Source organism: Bipolaris maydis (assembly GCF_028858645.1).
Source record: "Bipolaris maydis strain C4 unplaced genomic scaffold PSV08scaffold_11, whole genome shotgun sequence".
Lineage (NCBI taxonomy): Eukaryota > Fungi > Ascomycota > Dothideomycetes > Pleosporales > Pleosporaceae > Bipolaris > Bipolaris maydis.
The window spans coordinates 313,746-334,143 of NW_027093867.1; the positions used below are offsets into that span (position 1 = coordinate 313,746).

Consider the following 20,398-nt stretch of genomic DNA (forward strand, 5'->3'; position numbering starts at 1 on the left):
CTTCCCTAGTCTTCGTCCGGGTTAGGGCGAGATAGTTATAAAGTAAACTGTAACTAGGCTAGCAAATAGGTAGGGGTAGGGTTACTAAAAACTGCCAAGACTAGGGTAGAGATAGGTGTTGGGTTAGGGCCTGTTTAGTTGCGCGGTTGCGTTTTACGGTTGCGGTTTACTATTATAAGTAATAATAGGAAGGATCCTCTCCCTAGGTATAACGATAAGTAGTTAAGAAGCTACTTAAGATTCTAATAAATAGAATAAATATCGTAGGGATTAGAACATGGAACATAACGTCGGTTTTCCTCACTTCAATGAACATGATAGTTAGTTCGGCAGTGCGACCAACTGTTGCTACCACTGTTATTACATTTGGTGCAATGCTCATGCCACCCCTCTACATAACGGCACAGACGAGTGATTGTCCAATCTCATCCAGCCACACAGTCTCGTCTTCCCCATCCCTTAACCTTTTAATGCCTGCATCCCAATTCATTCCGGCAGGGTCACCTACTATGGATCCAAACTTAGGTGGCATTGTTTCAGCAAACTTACCAATGAGTGCGCTGAACATAGGTAGCAGTCTTTCGACAGGGGCAAAAGCAGGGATAGGGATAGGTGTAGCTTCCGCGTTAACTTTGGCGTATGCCAGCGTACTGCTTCTTTGGAGACGGAAGCGGAAGGATAGAGTCGACACTAGAGTTGAAAGTTTGCCTGACATGACGAAGCCCGAGCTAAGTGGAGAGGGAAAGCCTACGAATGAGTTAATGTACCAAATCTTTCTGATGCGTCACTAACTTCCGAGCAAGAAAAACCCTACAAAGATACCTTAGAAAGACCTTGTTACATCAAATTCTTCATCTCTGATCTTTCAAAATCCACCAATCGATGATTTCCTTTATAGTTCTGTCTTTTACAAGTTACGGACTAATAAGAAAGGCATGGATGGTCATATCAACCAGCTACTGACGGTTCTATATTACACGCCTCTCGCACTCGCACTCGTAGCCACATAGATCTATTACCTTGCCCCGTAATACTGAGTGAAGCAGTAGGTCAAGAAGTTCTGCCAGAGCGACAGCAGAACGACATGCCCATTAAATCAGACCGGTGGTCCCGTGTACCAATATGAGGCAGACAGAAATTCTATCTATATAACGTAGCGGATGGCAGTGGAAGATATCCAACGCATCAGACAGTCAGCGACAGACCTGTTATCACTTATGCTTCTCTTTGACCAGTGGCACATACATTGGAGCTTGTGCACAGCTTCAAGGACCATTTATCACTTTCGGCTACTAACTTACTTTATTCCGCTTGACTACTCCTCTACACCAATGTTTCACTATGTCTCTACGAAAACATGTGCATCTTTAATGGGCGCAAGCCACAGTACACATAATATAAGATTTTTTATTAGATATGAATCTTTGTAGCCTGGAAAGCATTTGCTTTCCCAGATACAGGCTTGACTATACGACGAGCAAGGCGACTAAAGTAAAAAAACACATAAACGCTAAGCCGCAGCTTCATAAATATCATGACGCTCATAAAGTCGCTAGAAACAATGTAGGGAGTGAGCATACGGAGCCAAGTGCGCATTCTAGTTCGCTGGGCTGCGACGGAGCAACATACGCTGTTGGCTATTTCAGTCTCATCAGGGTTTTTACCGTGGGCTACATAACTCAATAAGTCGACTCCTGGCATTTTCAATCAAGCTGGTATTGAGTTTATTGTTACGATGGAAACCCATGGCGATGCATGAATATCGGGGATTACTTTGTATTTTGCAAGTTGTTGCTCAATGCATACATGGGTAAAGAAACGGTGTGTCTGATTTTGGTTAGCCTTCTGCCAATTTGGCGTTAGTCCCAGTCCCACTACGTATTAACCTGCAGCTTAGTGAGCTTAATAGGTGTTAAGTGGAGATGACACTTGTAAAATTTATGGTTGAGTTTAGAATATGTAATGCTGCAGTGGCAACAGGCTAACATCATTGGAATTCTCCTGTGCAAACAGGCCTCGTCATCCTATTTCCGGATCGGCTTCCGGAGCCGAATGTTTCCGTGAACACTGACTCGATCATTAAGAGCACAGATCCTCTATCCACCCATCACTAAATATAGTATACTGTTAGGGCAGACTTATTCCTATCGTAGATATGATGTGCACGTCCATACAATTGCGTATATAAGCATCGGTTGTGACCTCCAAGCTCATTACCGCACAACAGCTTATTAACTTTAATCCTAACTCTAATTGAATCTACACTCGCTCAAACTACACCATGAAGTTTCTCGCTGCCGCCACACTCTTCGGCTTTGCTGCCGCCGCCGTTGAGACCGTCACTATCTTCAACTTCGTTTACAGTGGCGTCAATGGCTACCCCGAAATCTCCTTTCAACTTTCTGTTGATGAAGTGATGTGCGCAGCAGACAACTACACCATCGTTTCACTCGGCAACCCATGCGATAAGCCCGAGTGGACTTTCGACATTCTTGAGGAACTGGGCCGCCAGATTCGCTTGCACCATACCGTTGACGGGTACGTGGAAAAACAAATGTTCCAAATCTGATTCGTAGCTACTAACAGGATTTCAGGGTCACTCACACTGGTGATTTTGCTATTCTCCTGAACGGTCCTATCCCTACCTTACTCGGCCAGGTTGGTAATTCCACTGCCGACCTCGACAAGGTTACATCCTAGAAAGTTATCAACCATAGATATCCTAATATAATGAGAATCCATTACCCTTCTTCTACACATCTTCCGCAATGAGTTTTTGGACTGAAGCCTTGCGAAAGGTGGCACGAGAGAGAAGCTATGTACTGTTGTCAAAGTATTCAAGGCCTACAACTGCTTCTCCTTGTCCTTACGCCCCGTTAGCGAACTATTTTGAAGACCTCGATTCTACTGCTTTAATCGCTGCCCAGACCGTGCTGACGCGCATTGAGTCATACCCGCGTTGCGAATCCGCGGACTCTATCTGGACTGGTGCTAATCAGTCGGCAGAGTTTCGTCCGTCACCGTCAAGACAAGTAACAGACGTAAGACAAACAACTCATAATTTTTTTTCCACATTGGCCAGACTATTAACACTGTCCTCTCCGATAGTTAAGGGAACTAGACGCTGATTACTCACTCTGGTGGCTTTCTTGTAATTTCTGTTAGTTGATACAAGTATAATGCCTCCTTCACCGCCACTTCTGTCAGCAGACGAGAGGTATCAGAGCTGACCCACAGCCACGCCTTCAACAGAGCAAAAGGCATCGGCAGCATGTCAGAGTTGCCTTGAATCCAAAACAAAGGTCGACCACCCGTTGCAGATTGCAAGCGATCCGCTTCAGAGCTAACAGTCTTGTTGTGCAATGGCAAGGCGCCTGAATGTAGTGCTTATATACGGCGTTTAACAATCTGCCAGTAAGCTCAGTCAAGGACACATCAGATCAGCAATTGTTGCACCAGTAACTTATCGGAATGAATAAGAGTATGCCAGAGCAGGATGTTGGCGAGATTGTCCGTCACCTAAAAGCGGGTATGGATGCCGCTTCCATAGTGAGCTTCGTAAGGCCTGGAAATCTGCTCACGCAACTCTCATGGACACCAGAAAAATATTCGTCGATATGAGTTCCCCTTGATGACCGAGTTGCCATACACGTCTCCATCAGAGATGAACCGTATCTAGACTCCTTGAACCACAGGTCCTTATTTCCTCGCTCAACTAGTAGTAGCGAGGACTCGAGTCAGAAAACCAAAGTTCAAGATGTTCAGTAGACTCATTTCCTTCTACTCTTGTTATCTTCATCCTTGCAGTCCTTTCGTATACGAGGATCTATGCTTAGAGGGTATGGCTGCCGGCCTGACTGCCTTTAGCTCACCATTGTTTGTCAATGTTATGCTTGCAAATGCTTGTGTATGAACCGCATACCATGCTGAATACAGCACCAAATTGACTTGAGGTGGGAAAGTTGCTCTACTATTCCAAGCCATTTCAAGATATGGCTGCCAAAACCTCTGACATATATGTAAAGTCATGGTCGAAGCAAGAAGATCGTGGAGTTCGGTGTCGATGCTGAGCAGAAGCAAAATCCCGTCCATTACAGGCGGCCCTGATACCCAGCTCCAATGCGACAAACAGCCGCTTAGACAAAATCGAGAAGGTATATGCGAGACGGGCTTGTGAAATGACCCAAGATCGGGGTTTTTTGGACCTAGCGAGTGGGGAACTGGCACAAACATTGAAAAAGCTCGTCTCTTTACAGCCCGAATGCCCTTTTCTTGGTAGGCCACATTCGACTATTACCTCATACATCCATCATATTTCAGCCAAACCCTGCAAAATACCATTGCCGAATCCGAGACTGCACCTTATTATTATGGAGAAGTCTTTTTCCAGTATCCTTGAGATCCACAAACGATACCAGTATCAATGGGATATAAATTTCATTATGAGACAGCTCTACACAAAAACATGTATCATATAGGGCTACTCACGTTTAGAAAGGGCTTTGTGCAGACGCTTACTTTCGATGAACTTGCTGTAATCAAAAGGAAGCTTGATGAATGCACGGATATATTGCCTGAGGCATTCCAGCCAGACAAGAATGTCCTGTCATCTCAGTTGATATTACAGTATGTGGTTTCGTTTTGTTTTCCTTGATCGGCTACTGCCCTAGTGCGACATGGTCATTATCAAGAATCCCACTTACAGCCATGTAATGGCTATAGCGCTAACTCTGTATGCAGTGTCCAGCATTGCCAATTCATGAAGACAATGGCGCAATTGATTGTGAAAACTAAAAGCATAGAAGGATCCAAGCAGCGGCCCTGTGGCCAGAGAGGAGCCCCCCAACCATTCCTCCACGGAGCCCGCATCATGCTTGAGAAAGCCTCTTACATCTACTACGCACGGCACGGGTTTGAGTCCTGCAATCCCTGGGTCGCTTTCATGTTGAAGATGATTAGCAAGACTGTCATTGACGGTCTCAAGGCAAAAACAAACATAGATGCTAGTGCTCTAATAGGTTGGCATTTGCCTCTGGTTCTCTCGGCACAAGCTCTAGCCAACCAAAATCACTACTACCATAAATGTGAGCTATTGGCAGCTCAGCTTCAGAGTGCCATAAGTCCTCAGGAATTGCAGTTGGTTTGCACATATGCCAGAGTAGCGGGCATGAGCAAAACGGATCAGTCGCTGGTGGCAGAGCACTCTTCAAGCCATTGGCCCCTACCAGGCAAGGTGGTGATTGATGAAGATCTGGAAAAGGTGAAACTGGATACGTCGCCGAAGGGTCTGGAAGAAATTCAACTTTGGCTGCGTGATGAGTCAGAAACGTCATCTGCCAACCGGTGAAGGGGTGAAGAGTTTGATCATTGCGCATGGACATTGTAGGTGAGGGTGTTTAGTTCATGTAATTGATGTGATCTTTTAGAAATGGTAGTAGGAAAGCTTTGAGATTTGGAAATGCAAACGCTGTGTACACTGCTAGAAGGGGTTGCATGCAGTTAACGAATACGTGTCTCTGACTCTGTTCGAAAACCAGTCAATCGTTTTTGAACTCGGATCTTACTGTCCTTGTTCGATGTCAAGATAGGGATGGGGGAAATGTCATATGGGCTTAGTCAAATAGTGTCCTTTATACAAGACCTCACACGCCATAAGAAGAATAAACACGTCATCGCTCAAAACATTGAAGACGAAGTCCTGCGGTCCAAGCCACAGCGATGAGAGAATTAGAAGCGTAATACTAAATTAGTATCGTGATTCTTTAATCTATAGGGAATAAACAGGGACATTCCCGATGGGGAAATTTTGCCTTTTCAATAGGTTGAGCTCAGTAGCACCAATTACAAGAGGAATGTCGCCATTGATGTTAAAGGGACGATCATTCACTATTGATCTATAGTAGTTATTACGTTGATAGAAAGAGCGCAGAGTCTAACTCATCTTACTTAGGATGAGACATATGGCATGCATGCTTCCAGTAACAATAAAGTCGGTAAGCTTACAACGCCGAGGTATCACAGTTTCAATTATCCAACAGTCCCATGATGCGTCGAATGGATCCTAGTCACAATAGAGGTTAGTAGACAGAATCAACAGCTTCCTTGTCTTGGCTCTGGAGTATTAGTTTAAAACTCTAGCTACGATTAAAATATTGCCGTTGTGTATCATGAATCTACATCTGGTAATGGTTGCGTCCATTCGACATGTTTCGATATGAATCATCTAATAAGAAACGCCTCCATCTAGCATTGTATTTCAATGCATCACAAGAACTCATGAAGGAGTGATAGGAATTGGTAAAAATAAAGAGACTTGACGTCGTGAAATCTATTAATGCTGTAATCATGTCCAAAGTTCTTCTAGAACCTTTCCATCAAATTCTTCCTCACAGTCCACATTCTCGCTCTCTTGCCGTATATGTACATGGGAATCGAAAAGAGCATACAGCCAAGTTGGATACCTCCAAGGGCTAAAAAGGTGTTTTTGCTCCCGCTGGACTCAAGCCAGTGCGGGAAAAAGAGTGAGAAGATGAAACCGTGCAGAACGTCTGAGCAATGCGTTAGTGTCTGTCAAAGATCATATACTGTGTAGACCAGTGGAGTAGAATGAGCATTACTTACTCTTTGAAAAGTTGAGGGTGACGAGTGCCTCACCGGCATACATGCGATAACTGTCAACAACAAAAGTAATCGCAGTGGTACTAGCCAGCGAGCAGCCGAAGCTGATGACGCCGAAGAATACGGTTGGTACAATCCACTTGTCTCTTTCCTCAGCGCTCCAGCCAAAGCCCATGAGTCCGATGACAGTACTGAGGGCAATGGGAACGGCCATGAGAAGACGGAATTCCGGCTCGTACACACCGTCATTCTTGCGGGCCATGAAACGCACAACCAGATCAGACACTCGGCCCGCTACTGCTGTTCCGAGGACGCCACCAACAAAAGGCGAAATGTAGACAAGGCCAACTTGAAGCGGAGTGAAATGGTACGAAGTATCACGATAAATGTGCGCAACTGATTCGGACAAGACGATCAGCCAGCCGACTGCGAGCGCGTACACGAGCGAGGACCAGAGAACGGCGGGGTAGGCGAAGAGAATGAATGGTCGGATAGCTACACGAAGCCATTTGTCTTTGGCAAGACGGCCGTTCCATGGCTTGAGGGAATCGCGATATGATTTTGGCGGCGCATCACGATAGTAGTCGGTGTAGTGGATAGAGTATTGTTCCGAAATCTGGTCGCTTTCAAGAGCAGAGTCCGAGGTCGCCTGTCCATCCTGAGCCCGAAGGTCCTGTTTCTCTGGATCTGCGTGAACTGCTGGAGGAACGTGGCCAAAATAGTCGTGACCTTGTGTCTCTTTGGGAGTAGAATGGACGCTGATTTGGGAACGGGGCGTTGGCGGAGCGCTAGCTTGGCGCGTGCTTTCGTCGACTACACTCACATTGTGTGTCTTCTCAGTGGGTTCCGGGTCGGCGAATCCGACATGTACGTTTTTGTTTCGCTTGAGCGGATGCTCGGTAGGCGACGCTAGCGGTGATGCCATAGGAGAATGGACGTGCGGTGTCGGCGCCACCGAAGCTGTCTGTTGTCCTTGTGGGGCTTCTGCAGCCTTCTTGTGGTGCAAGTTGGGTAGGTGAAAGTGGCTATGGTGTTTGCCAGGGCTCTGGCTTCGGGTACGAGTGTGCCTTCTTGGTGGTCTTGGTGCTCTGTCCCAGAAAGTCTCGGGCACGAAGAAAAAGATGAGGAAAAAGCAGAAACCGACAATGATTGACGTAATCCAGAAGACCCATCTCCAACCTAGGGATTGTACAATGACGGCGCTGACGAGCGGAATCAAGTTCTTTCCACCGAGCAGCAGCAAAGTGTATATGCCAAGGCGGTAGGCTCGCTCGTGGAGGAAGAAGATTTCGGCGATGGTGGCACTAGGCAGACATTCGACAGGAGAGACAGCAAAGCCCTGGACAATGCGAGCAACGACCAGCGAGGGATAACTGGGCGACAGGGCACACCAGATTGAAGAAAGGGTGAAGAGAATGATGGCGCCTAGATAGACGGGTCTCTTTCCGTACAAGATGGCGGTGGGTGAGGCAACCACGCTGCCCAGGCCGAGGCCCAACATGTAGAGGCCGGTTGTCAGAGCGACCTGTGGTATCGACACGTCGTACGTCTGGGCCACGTCGTTGAAGCCGGCGGCGAGCAAGGGCGTCATGCCTCCTCCGACCATGCAGTAAAAGCCGAGGGAGAGCAAGGCAAGGTCACGTCGTACCTGGTGCCAGTTGAGAGGGTCGTTTGCCGAGTCCTCGGGCTGGGGATCGAGGATAAAGCGGCCATCCTTGGTGCGCTTCTTCTCTGGGCGGCGTGAGCGCGACGAGTGGCGGGAGCCGTGTGAGACTGTGCGGTGGGGCTGTGGTCGTTGCGTGGTAGGCAGTGACGAGGTCGAGGTGCGGGCGTGGGCGTGCTGGAGACCCAGTGGCTCATTGCGGTTGTGGGCGCGTGAAAGGAGGATGACGGAGCCTGCAAATTGAACCGTGTCAGATGGCTTCAGGCGCACCGAGAATTGCATAGCAGAGGCATACCAGGCACTTCGTCAGTCTCGGGGTCGCTCAGTATGCCCAGATTCCATCTACGTCGCGGAGCATCGTTTTCTTGTGTGGCTACGGCTGTGGAAGTGGCGCCGTTTTCCTCGACTGCCTGTGTCTTGCGCCAAGGAGTAAACTTGACCATGGCAGGCCAGGGTGCACAGGAAGGAGCAAAGAAAATCAATCTACAGAGCAAGGAGAAGAAGAAGAAGAAGGAGCAAAAAAAGCGACTGGGCAGGCGGACTATATGCTCCGGCCCACGGTTAGGTTACAGAGCACGCGTCTCACGCGGAACTTTTTCCCCACACACACAAGGATGCAATTGGATATCGAACCACGGACGGGCATTGGGCTCAGGATGGTGGGGAGGCGCGATAAGAACAGGTGACGGGCGTGTGGGGTGTCCATGTCCATGTCAGGGAGGGCAAAGCAGGCATGTGGTCGGATTGCTGAGAGGCAAAGGCGCGTTGGAGAAGGCTAGGAAGGCTAAGAGATGGGGTATCGCGGCTGGCGTTGGTCGGGGCGGCACAATGACGCACCAGCAAACCTCATGTGACGCCAGATCCGCTGGCCTCGCGCCTCCCATTGGCTGCCGCCGCGCTCACCGCCTACGCAGTATTCAGCCTCCTGCCTCGAGGGTCCCTCCTTCCCGACCTGCTTGACACGCCTAACACGAGCGCGCACCGCCACAGCTGGGGAACATGACTGCCACCGCTTCCACCACCACCACCACCACCACCACCACCACTGCTACAGCACATCCATGCCCCGACTTGCCCGCCTCGCCGGACTGCCACCACGTGCTCTCTTCACCCTTCGATGGCCTGCATTGCCATCCACCACACTGCTCGCCTGTTCCATCTTCACCCTACGCGTCGTCGTTTTACGCTCCACCTCCCAAGCACGAGATATCGTCATATCGCATGCCCAAGCATCAGGCCTCATGTCGGTCTGTTGCGGCCGCACTGCACATGCCCTGCTATCGCCGCCAATCTTGGGCTCACCGCGCATCGGTCAATGTAAGCCCATGACTCGCACGTGATCGTCCCTCCCCATATTTCCCGCCGTTTTGGCAGAGTGCGGACCACCCTCTAGTCCTTGCCAACACACTCCACACATACCTACATGTCCATGCATGTATGTACATGTGCATGTTGATGCTACTTACATCCATCCATCCATCCATACATACATACATACATACATGCTCACTCTCTCGCTCAAACCGCGACTCATGCATACGCACTACCAACCAAGAAACAAGGCCTCGGCGCATATCTCAACCGCTTGCAATACGACATCGTTCGACTTCTGTTCTACATGCTGTCTTCCCTCCACCTCGACCTCACCTTCTGCCATCCCTCCATCTCTCCCTTGCCGCCCCTCTTCTCCAGCCCCAGCCCTCTGTCTACCCACTCCTGACTGCCCATCTCGCTTAACCTAGACAGAGCCCGAGCAAATGCAAACTTCTCCTCGTCCCCGCTGAAAATGGACGAGTTCTTGAGCATGTCCATGTTCATGCCCAGGTCGTCCATGAGATTGCGCATTACATCCGAGATGGCTTCTTCGTCCTCCTTATCACCTGCGGATGCCTTTTGCGATGACGGTGAAGACGAAGATCCAGGCAGCTTTCCCGCCTTCTTCGATGCTGCTACCGCATCACTGAGCTCGGCTTCATCCAGGAAAAGGGCTGTCAGAGGCACCGCCGTCGTCATCACCAACTTGGCCTAGCACCTCTTTGTTAGCAACACGTTCTACTCTCCTCCCACATAGCCGCCCTCACTCACCCTCGACTCGTACACTGCATCGATAAATGTGATGAACCTTCTAGCCAAATCTCGACTCCGGTAGTTCATGCCTGGCACCCCCGTAACAATAAACGCTTCATACTGCCGAGTGAGCTCAAGGTAGTCAGCTGCGCCCGTAGCACGCCCAATGATGTCGTCAAAGCTAAACACGGCGCACTTGCCACTGGCTTTGGGCACATGAATCTCCCGGCCCCAAACCTCATGCACAGCAGGATGTGGCGGATCATTTTCAAAATCGCCGAGAAATCGGAACCACCGCTCCACATGGGTTTGCGCAGATGCGTCCAAGGGATGATGATATACTCCGGACGGCGGACGCGGAATCTTGCGGTAATCCGTGGTCGAGTCAAGATTCAGCACGGTAAGCCGGCTTTTGAGGAGATTGATACATGGGATGAATGACTCGCGTTGGATTCCGTTCTTGTACAAGTCGTCCGGGTGTCTGTTAGACGTAGTCACAATCACAGTGCCATGTGCCATTAAGCCTTCCATCAGCCGTCGGAGAATCATGGCATCGGCAACGTCTGTACATTGAAACTCATCAAAGCAAAGCACCGACGACCGCTCGGCTATCCCAGCTGCCACAAACGGTATCCCATCAATGTCATTGCCGTGCGTCATCTTCATCTTGTGCAGGTCGCGGTGCACGCTCTGCATAAAGTCATGAAAATGGATCCTCGTCTTCCTAGTAATGTTGGGCGGCAGTGTGTCGTAGAACAGATCCATCATCATTGTCTTTCCGCTGCCTACATCCCCAAACATGTAAATGCCCTTGGGCAGCGAGTCGGGAATTGGCGGCAGCGACGATCCGGCGGGCTTGGACATGGAGAGGAAAGAAAATAACCCTCCCTTCTTGGGTGGCTGGAGAGAATCAACGGTCGGTTGCTGAACCGGGGGCTGGGTGTAGGTTGTCAACATGTCGTGGAGGTCTTGCAGGTTTCTGATAATGTTTCGCTGGTGTTCATCGTCTCGCAACCGGCCGCACTCGACGCGCGCATCGTACTCTGCCATGGGGCCGTGGTGCCTCTCCACGTCTTCGGGCGAAACTGTCAGGATTAGCCTTTTGCTCCAGAGCTTGGGACGTTTGCTGCCAAAATACACTCTCGTGCCGCTGCCGCTGCCGCCTGCGCATACCATCGCCGGCCCGCCGGTACAAGCAGCGATCCTGCCGTCATGTTCCTCACTCGTGCACCCCTCGAGCACTGTGTACATATCGCCCTACTTGTTCCACCACCACCAACCCTACCACTACCTCCTACAACTTGTCGTCCGACCACAACCCGTCTCGGCATCGGACCAGCGCATCGCGAAAGTGTCTTCAGCCCGCGCAGGGCCTCGCATGATGTCATTTTGCACATTGGGTGCACGCAGAGCCTGATTGCCTGCAGGCAAAGAAAGAAAAGTCAAGAAGAAAAGAGAGCGGCCGGTGCAAGTATGCAGTGTCTAGACCATGGCACGAACAAGAGTATGCGTAGAGTGGCATCGACAAGAGCGCAAAGCTGTGGAGCGTTGCACATGTGCGCGCGACCCACGCCGTTTTGACATGGGCGGGGAGTTTGCTCGCTGCATCCTCGGCTTTTGACATTCCGGTGTGTGGCTGAAATGGTCATGTCGGCAGCACTTTAGTAGCCGAGGCCAAGGAACCGAAGAACAAGCTTGTGTAAGAACTACGAGTAGTAGACATGCGCTAGACGTTGCATCTCACTTTCTCTCTTTCTCTCTCTCTCACGCACTTCTATGTGTAGTCGTTAACATCACAGCTTCGTCAAACATACATATCATGCTTCTTCCTCCTCTGCCACACTCTCGTACCTGCCCGCATCTCCTCCGCCGCTGCGTTGGTACTTCATCTTGGGCACTTCATATAGCCTTGTGTAATCCACCCTCTCGCCACCCAACCTCGCGTACCCGCTCTCTTTGGAACCAAACAGTGGGCTCGCATCGCACCAGAAATCCTTGCAGTTTGTAGCAATGCCCCTTGAAAAAGGATTGCCTTGTCGTCGCCGGCGTACTTGCTCGCCCTGACTCCCGTGCAGCGCAATCGTGACAAAAGTGTCAATGCCAAGGAGACGCTTCCATTGATCCACAATAGACGCTTTAGGCTCGGGACGGCGCGGTACATCGCCAGTGTCTTGGCCAGACCCAAAGCCGTTTGTTGGTGCGTTGCCACCACCGGATACCTCTTGACTAGTATCGCCAGTCGTCACAAACGAGTTGATAGCATCGGCAGTCGTGTGGCTATGCAGGTGTCCACGCATGCTTTCGTACGTGGTAAGATTGCGCGCAATCTGGAGAAGCTGGACACACAGCAGCATGGTGACCCATGTCAACTGGAAAGCCGCCCATATCGAGAGCACAATTGTGAATGGGTCCTTGTTCAAAACCTTGCATAATTCTGGCGAGATGATGGCGCATTCTGCATAGCCTTTGGGTGCCTCGCGAATCTCCAAGTCTGCAAACATTAGCCACGTCCCCAACTGCGCAGATAGGGTCCACCTACAAGCAAGCACTAATCTGATGAAAAGAACAATGCCCGTTTCCAGTGACAGAATATATAGGACAAAGTGCCGATGGTTGTTGTTCGCGACACAATTGTTCACCCATGGACAGTGGCTATGAACCATTAGCTCCATCTTACACATGCACACCACCAGTACTCACTGATCACTCTTTGCAACACAGCGCTCGCATCGCTTGCAATGCTTACTGCGCAAAGGCTTTCGCACCATACAGTTCACGCAGAAATGGCGCTCATCAAATTGTCGAAGCTCCATAAGCTCATCAATAACGGCCTTGGAAGCACTCCTGCTCGCCGACTTGGGCACAAAGCCAGGATCACTAGTCATGGTGAAGATGTAAAAATACGCCGTGAGACTGTAAAAGGTCGCAAACAACAAGTTGAGGAAAAAGTTGGTTCGTATTGTCCCTTTAGCCATTAGCCGGATAGATACTACTTGCGGTGAAGCGGGTAACTTACATGGGAGAACTGTCGTAATCCAACGAAACCCGACCCAGAATAACGTGCCAGCAAAAATACCGGCCAAAAAGGGCTTCCTATCTGTAAGCAACTGATGAGCCATAATTCCAGATATCACTTACAGTATGAGGTATGCTTCTCATATTCGAGGGTGCCCATTTCAATAGCTTCTGCGCGCCCCATTGCATACCGTATGAACCAATCAATGCTAGCGGGATGCCAATAAAGGCAGGGTAGTGGCTGACCAAGAACAATGCCACAAAGAGTATGACAGATGGCCAGAAGAAGATGAAGCGATTTAAAAACCACCTTGAATCTTTTACCCCAGGCACAGGAAATTGCCGAGGATTCCCATTGCGGTCGAAGCCAGCCTCTGAAAGGGCACGGTGCCATTGACGAGTTGTGCTCATTTCCTGTGCCGTCACCGCTGGCGTCTTCCCATCGTTGTTCTTAGCAAACCGGTCTGCTCCGTACTCGAGCAGTTTCTGGATCGATCCTTGGCTGCCCTTTACGAGGGCCCAGTGCAACGCTGTGAAGCCCTGGTCGTCTGTCGCATATACGTTTGCGCCCCATCGGAGAAAGAGATCGACGCAAGACGGATAGCCTTTGTATGCAGCCCACATGAGAGGTGTATGACTCTGTGAGTCCGGTATATCAACGGGTATGTCTTGGTGGAGAAGCAGGACAATCTGATAGACGTTGCCATCGAGGGTCGCGCTGTGCAAGAGGTTGAAGCCTTGGTCATCGGTGAGGAGCGGGTCGGCGCCGTGATCGAGGAGGAGGTTGACGACGTAGTAGTTGCAGCGCTTGGCCGCCCATAGGACAGGCGTTGCGACGGCGTCGCCGCCCTTTGCGTTGATGGGTGCGCCGGCCTGGATGAGGTAGTGGCAGAGGGCGTAGTGGTTGTTAATGGCGGCCCACTATCAAGCTGTCAGTTTCGACTCCTTTACTTTTACCTGCTCGTTGATGTATGATACGCACATGAAGCGGTGTTATGCCCTGCTCGTCCTTGTATGTCGCATCATACTTGCCGCTGTCGAAAAGCTTCTGGATGGCCCCGATTTCGCCCAGGCGCGCCAACTGCATCAGGTCCTCCTCCACCGGCAGCGTCGGCTTCTTGTCCGTCATGTTTTCCAGTTCATGGTCGCCCGTTGCGGTCTGGCCGTTGCCTTCTGATGGCGTTGCCGCAGCCATGGCGGGAATGATAATAGTGGGTTGCGGAGCTCGCGACACCTCCGATGCAACTACAGCGGCGCAAGAGGCGGTGGGTGTTTGATTCAAATGGACAGTAGACGAGAGATGGGTAGGGCACAAGTCATCGCATGCTGGAAACAAACAGTATAGGGGCAGAGTCTGAGTTGTGGCACTTTGTAGACGCGGATTATGCGACACTTTGCGATTCCCGTCTACCGCTTACTACTACCAGGCCATCGCATGGGCCACGGCACTCACTCATCCCTGCGCCTGCCAACGCAATTTGTGGCGGTGCCACGCAAGCCTCACCCCCGGAAGCCGGATACCGGTCTTCTCCAAGCGCTTACTGTGTACGCTACTCACCACACCACACCTCCTTGTCGCAGTTCTACTATGCAAGCATCGCCTGGAACTCACTTCCCTCTCTCAGCATGTCCTCGGCCCTGCCCGCCTTCACCAGTCGCCCATTTCCAAGCACTACACAGTAGTCTGCCGCCTTGACCGCTTCCAGACGATGCGCAATTGTAATCACCGTACTGCTTCTCATCTCCTCTCTCAACACGCTCTGGATGCGCTGTGCAGTCTCAAAGTCGATGCTCGCTGTCGCTTCATCCATGATTAGAACCGGTGATCTCCTGAGCATCGCCCTAGCCAGCCCCACGAGCTGCCGTTGTCCTTGCGATAGTCCTTTGCCCCCTCCCTCTATGCTTGTACTCAGCGTCCATGAGTACTGTTCTCCGCCAATCTTCTCCAGTACTGAGACACATGATGCATCGGAATATTCCGACAAGGGATCCAGGTTCTTGCGCATAGTTCCAGAAAAGAGCACAGGCTCCTGCGCTAGGAATGTGACACGACTGCGAAGTGCCTGCTTTTTTACTGTCGAAATGTCCATGCCATCGATGAGGATCCTGCCACTCTCTGCCGCAATAGTAGCCAATAGACTAAGAGCCAGAGTCGATTTGCCAGAGCCTGTGCGCCCGATGACTGCCGTGTTGGATCCTGCGGGAATCTTGAGTGTGATGTTTTGGAGTGCTGGTTCGAGGTTCTCTGCATAACGAATCGTCACGTCCTCGAACTCAATATCACCGTTATATGTCGGCCAGTGTGCAGGCGGCTCGACAACACCAGGCGCTTCCCTCTCAGTGTCAAGAAGCTCGACCACACGTTCGACACTAGTAAAGTCCATTTCCAGGTTTCCGTAGACTCTGCACATCCATTCGGTATGAAGCACAAACTTGCCCGCCGTGATCAGCACAAAAGCAGTGAGTCCAGGACTGATGCCAGTATACACGGCAATGAGCGTCATAATCAGTGTGGAGCTAGCCGACATGACGCTGAAGCGTAGAGCTAGCCATGCTTGTAGAGACCAGTAGAAATGGTCATTCTTTTGGAAGTTGTCGACGACTTCAATGACACGAGCTTGGAAACGATGTTGTGCCTTGAAAGCCCGCACAGTAGTTAGCCCTTCGACAAGGGCGCCGAAGTTACTCATCAAGGGAGAAAGCGATACCATCTACCTCAGGTTAGCATGCCGAATCAGACTAATGATGCTCTACAACCAAACTTACTTCAAGCCGCCTCAAGCTCTGCGACGTGGGCAAGAAGCGGAAAAAATAATACACAAAACCACAGCAGAGTAGGACCCCAAAAGCTAAGAACGCTGGCGTAGAGGACAAAATGATGACAATGCAGCTTATCCAGCCAATAAATTGCCATGCAAATGATATGAAGGCCCCGCTCAGATCGCCATCAATGGTATTCATATCGCTTGTCAGTCTGTTCATCAATCTTCCTACTGGAGTAACATCATAGAATCGGAAAGTCGCGTGAGCCACACGCTCCAAAGTTTCCATGAAGATGGTTTTTGCAGCCTGGTATCCAACTCCAAACATGATGAGATGTGTCCACCAAAAAAGTATAGCAGTTCCAGACACGAACAAGAAGAACGTCCAGAGCCAAGGGTCGACATTCTCGGTTGCGGGTGGCAGAAAATCAAAGATTCCGTGGTGCTCTATGTCGTCGTAGCTTTCACCCCAGGACTTCATGAACCATGTTTGAGCAACATCGAGAACGCGAAAAGCTGCCATGACAAAAATTGCCACAGACCACCATCGGAGTGTGCCTGCTTTGACGTAGCGCCAGTATACGCTCCACTTGACGCCACCTTTTGCACGATGCTCGTCTTCGATGAACTTGTCTGGAGCGGCTGCCGATTGTTCTTCTTCACGCTTCTTGGCGTCTTCCTCGGATTCCGTTTCGGTGGTCTGCGTCCGCTTCAGGGCGTCGATATCTTCAGCCTGGGTAGGTTCGTGAATTGTTGCGCGGCCGTGTTCCAGTTGAACCCATTGCTTCGCGATACCATGGCAGAGCTCAGTCCGATGCGTAGCCAGAACAGTCGTTCTTCCATTGAGCAATGGCCCTGCTAGCAACTTGGCAACAATGAACTCAGCCGTTTGATGGTCAAGGGCCGACAATGGGTCATCGAGTAACAATACTTTTGCGTTGCTGTATACCGCCCTGGCCAGTGCTACGCGAGCCTTTTGTCCACCAGATAACCCAATACCATTCTCACCAATGTTCGATAGATCACCGTGCTTCAGCTCCGCCATATCAGGTAAGAGGGCACAAGCTTCCAGTGTTTGCTTGTAGCGCCTCTCTTCAAATGGATATGAAAAAAGAATGTTGTCACGTATGCTCATGCTCTGAAGCCACGGGGTTTGAGCACAGTACGCAACCATCTGATCAGGGCGTATGAGCTCCCCGGCCGTAGTGTCCAGCTCACCAAGCAATGCTTGCAGTAGCGCGGTTTTCCCTGAGGCTACTTCTCCATAGATGACAGTCAACCCAGGAGGAAAGGACATGGTGATCTCGGAAAGCACGTTGTGGTCCACGCCTGGCCAAGCAAATGATGCTTGATGCGTACTGAGCTCAGAGGAGCCTTCAGCTGTCACATAGTTCTCTTCCTTGTTGGGTTCTGCCATGAATTCTTCGATGCGGCCCATCGCAACGTACGCATTGAGAAGGGTTGTTATCAACTGGGGCAAGGTTCGGAGATAGCTTTCCAACTGATTGAACAGCTCAATGGCAGGGAAGATGAGGTCGATGCGCAAATCTTGTCCCGCCAACTTGGTGAAGGCGTAAAAGGCCACAGCAGGGAATAGTCCGGAACCAAAGCGCAGGATGAAGGCAAGTGAGGTTACAAAGAAGATGTTGGCGACACGCAAATGCAGCTCCTTTTGGCGTGACTCAAGAACACCCTCGAGCCATGCATCCTGCCATCCGTACCAACGAAGGTGTCGAATCGACTCGATAAACTGACTTGTTCGTTGGATCTTCTCGTCTGTTGCTGATCGACGCTTCTTCTCAAAGTGAACCTGTAGGCGAGCAATGACAATGTTCAATAGTTGCGACACACCCAAGGCAAGTATGCCCAGCAGACATGCCCAGCCCAACATGCGCCATATGAGTATGATTGCAAAAATCGCGCCAGTGGGTTTAGTGATGATGTCTGAGAATTCCCAGAAACGCTGTGCAATCTCGTAAGCATCGCTTCGCATCAAGTTCAGTATCTTTCCCATCGATGCTGGGTCGTTATCTTCCTTTGGGGCTTTTTTGGTGTTTCTCCTGAAAGCCGATCGAAGAGAAGCAAGTACGGTCTCTGTCCAATATCTGAAAGCAGTTTTGGATTGCTCGTGGCTTGTGTGAGTTTCACCGTTGATCTCTTCGTGTACTTCGCCAACGCTGCTGCCATTAATCTGCTCATCTTTCCCGTCTTGTTTAGCACCCAAGATCTTGCGATTCAGGGTCTTCTCATAAAGCATTGTAATGAGTTCGCCTCTACATCTCTCATATGCGCGCCTTTGGTACCACAAGTTGAAGACATTAAGTTGCGCAGAGGTCAAACGTAACGCTAAAATCACGCAAGCATACGTGATTGTCGCGCGATTGTGACGATTCTCCATGGAGGCAAGGAGGCGTTGAAGGAAGACGGGAGTGAGCAGAGCTGCCATTGTTAGATTGAGGGTACAAAACCAAGATGAGGTCCAAGACTTACTTGCACACAAGCACACTACGCTTAAGAACGTGGTGCGCAGCAGGTCCAAGCCGTTTGCAACAAAGACCTTCCTTGTCACTGAACCTTGGAGCGCCCCAAATGCATCATGCAATCGCGCGTGTTTGAATTCCCAGCCGAGATCCCATACATCACCGTCTTCCATTTCTCGAGTTTTACCCTTTTTTATCAACGGCTCCATCCATGACACAGTCATATATTGCCAAGGGGTTAGATTATCTTCCGGAGTGCGAAGCTTGATAGTTGGTGTGTCATAGACGGCACTGATGTCATGTCTGGGCAGCATTGGATCCCGCAGCGGCATGTTAAGGATAATGAGGATTATCAGGAACGCTGCTGCAGAGGGAACGGCCCACGGAAGATCACTTGCCACGAAGGTTTGTTTGTGAGACAACATGATGATTTGCTCCAACATGAGTCCCGTAAAGAGCATTAACAATGATAAAGACGCAGTTCTCGGCTGCTCGACCAGGATAATGGCGATCGCAATGGCCTAGGCAACTTGTTAGCCATGGATGTATCAAGAAAGCTTGGAGTTGTGCGTACCCAAGCGATTGCTGGATACATGGCCATTGCCTGATGCCAAGGAAAAAATATGTGAACAGTTTGAAACGTAAGACCAATTAATGCTATCACGAGAAGCCCGATGGTCGCGCTCAAAGGCCGCCGAGGCGATGCGGCTTCAAACTCGTCTTTTTTCTCCTGGGTCTCCTGTACCAAGGGTTTCGTCCATCTTGGCCAGTACGGGCTTGTCACCCCTAGAGAATATCTCAACAAGACCAAGGCCGCAAGTATGGCTGGTATGGTTGCAACATAAGGTAACGCACATGGTGTAAACCTAGCAGTTTTGGGGTCCTGACCAAGTCAGTAGATGTCGAACAAGATGGTAGTTTCTGGGTACTGACCCAGAGGCGATGGCAATGTGAGATTGGCGGTATGTCTGAAAAGAATGATTGGTGGGATATTGGAGTCTGGAGCGACGCCATGTTGTTTGTTGCCACCTCAAACAAGCATCCAACGGCAACTATTTGGACAAGACTTCCTTCCACCTGAGGCCCAAGTTGCAAACGATGAGTTGGACAATTGCGGGCATGTAGATGAAGATAAAGATTCAGACAGGTTTGCTAGGCATCAGGGAAAAGAACTTGTATGAGTGAGACGGGTGTCGGTGAGGAGGTTGAACAGTGGTCCCGAAAGGTATGCGGGCCAGACTGGGGGGCTGGCTAGCGTACCCCACAAGCCTTGAGTAACGTCGTTGCCTGGCCTCCTACAACTTGCAAGCGGGACCCTTTGCTTTTCTATACGTCGCATACCGTGATACTGCATTGCAACTGCTCCGCCTATTGACCTCGTGGTTTGCTTTTCATGTGCTGCTACGTGCAGCGCAGCCGTGTCTATCTCGGCAGCCCAACCAAGCATACGTACAGCCAGGGCCTTAGTAAGAGGACTAGTATTACTACGTCGTGTATTTCCCCAATTATTCCCGCTCTACCAGCCGGCCACAGGATTATTTCCGCCAGTGGACGGAATTACAGGCAAAGAGACATGCTTAGGGAGACCAACTCTTGTACCTGCTATCTTATTGCGCCGGCTTGTTATCGGCTGATGAGTGTTGTTCATTACTACTGTTTCCCCATTTTCGGCGTTTCTCTAGATAACGAGTGCAGGAGGAATCACACCCATAGCCACCCGCAATCTGAGCCGGCAACAACTTGCCGTTCTCATGGCAGTCTAGCTCGTCATATTGCCAGGCTTGAGTACATGT

At 50.3% G+C, this 20,398-nt stretch overlaps 3 protein-coding genes across 3 annotated transcripts; 2 read left to right on the top strand and 1 right to left on the bottom strand.

The window, feature by feature from the left end:
* The first annotated feature begins 2,215 nt into the window (after positions 1-2,215).
* PSV08DRAFT_317212 (uncharacterized protein) lies at positions 2,216-2,752 on the top strand. Its single transcript, XM_014220560.1, has 2 exons — positions 2,216-2,538; positions 2,595-2,752. The coding sequence occupies exons 1-2, from the start codon at positions 2,282-2,284 to the stop codon at positions 2,698-2,700; spliced, it is 363 nt and encodes a 120-aa protein (XP_014076035.1). The 5' UTR covers positions 2,216-2,281; the 3' UTR covers positions 2,701-2,752.
* Positions 2,753-4,465: 1,713 nt separating this feature from the next.
* Positions 4,466-5,347, top strand: PSV08DRAFT_249568 (uncharacterized protein; the record flags this gene model as incomplete). Its single annotated transcript, XM_066092388.1, has 2 exons — positions 4,466-4,626; positions 4,741-5,347. 2 exons carry the CDS (start codon positions 4,466-4,468, stop codon positions 5,345-5,347), a joined length of 768 nt encoding a protein of 255 aa, XP_065948653.1.
* Positions 5,348-6,296: 949 nt separating this feature from the next.
* On the bottom strand, positions 6,297-20,194 carry PSV08DRAFT_411236 (P-loop containing nucleoside triphosphate hydrolase protein). The gene is made up of 17 exons (XM_066093883.1): positions 19,866-20,194; positions 19,653-19,757; positions 19,180-19,430; positions 18,645-19,126; positions 16,184-18,419; positions 16,130-16,147; positions 14,951-16,074; positions 14,346-14,730; positions 13,487-14,284; positions 13,361-13,455; positions 13,056-13,261; positions 12,200-12,839; positions 10,367-11,447; positions 9,929-10,306; positions 8,577-8,829; positions 6,622-8,514; positions 6,297-6,548 (listed from the first exon to the last, which is right to left on the bottom strand). The coding sequence occupies exons 1-17, from the start codon at positions 20,050-20,052 to the stop codon at positions 6,361-6,363; spliced, it is 10,320 nt and encodes a 3,439-aa protein (XP_065948654.1). The 5' UTR covers positions 20,053-20,194; the 3' UTR covers positions 6,297-6,360.
* Positions 20,195-20,398: the final 204 nt, after the last annotated feature.

Bases quoted from the DNA above. Each gene is read 5' to 3' on its own strand.
- PSV08DRAFT_317212 (XM_014220560.1), top strand. From the start codon at position 2,282: ATGAAGTTTCTCGCTGCCGCCACACTCTTCGGCTTTGCTGCCGCCGCC. The intron at 2,539-2,594 runs GTACGTGGAAAA...ACAGGATTTCAG, and splicing joins TTGCACCATACCGTTGACGG to GGTCACTCACACTGGTGATT.
- PSV08DRAFT_411236 (XM_066093883.1), bottom strand. From the start codon at position 20,052: ATGCTTGGTTGGGCTGCCGAGATAGACACGGCTGCGCTGCACGTAGCA. The intron at 19,127-19,179 runs GTACGCACAACT...CAAGTTGCCTAG, and splicing joins TGTATCCAGCAATCGCTTGG to GCCATTGCGATCGCCATTAT. The intron at 13,456-13,486 runs GTAAGTGATATC...ATGGCTCATCAG, and splicing joins TGAGAAGCATACCTCATACT to TTGCTTACAGATAGGAAGCC.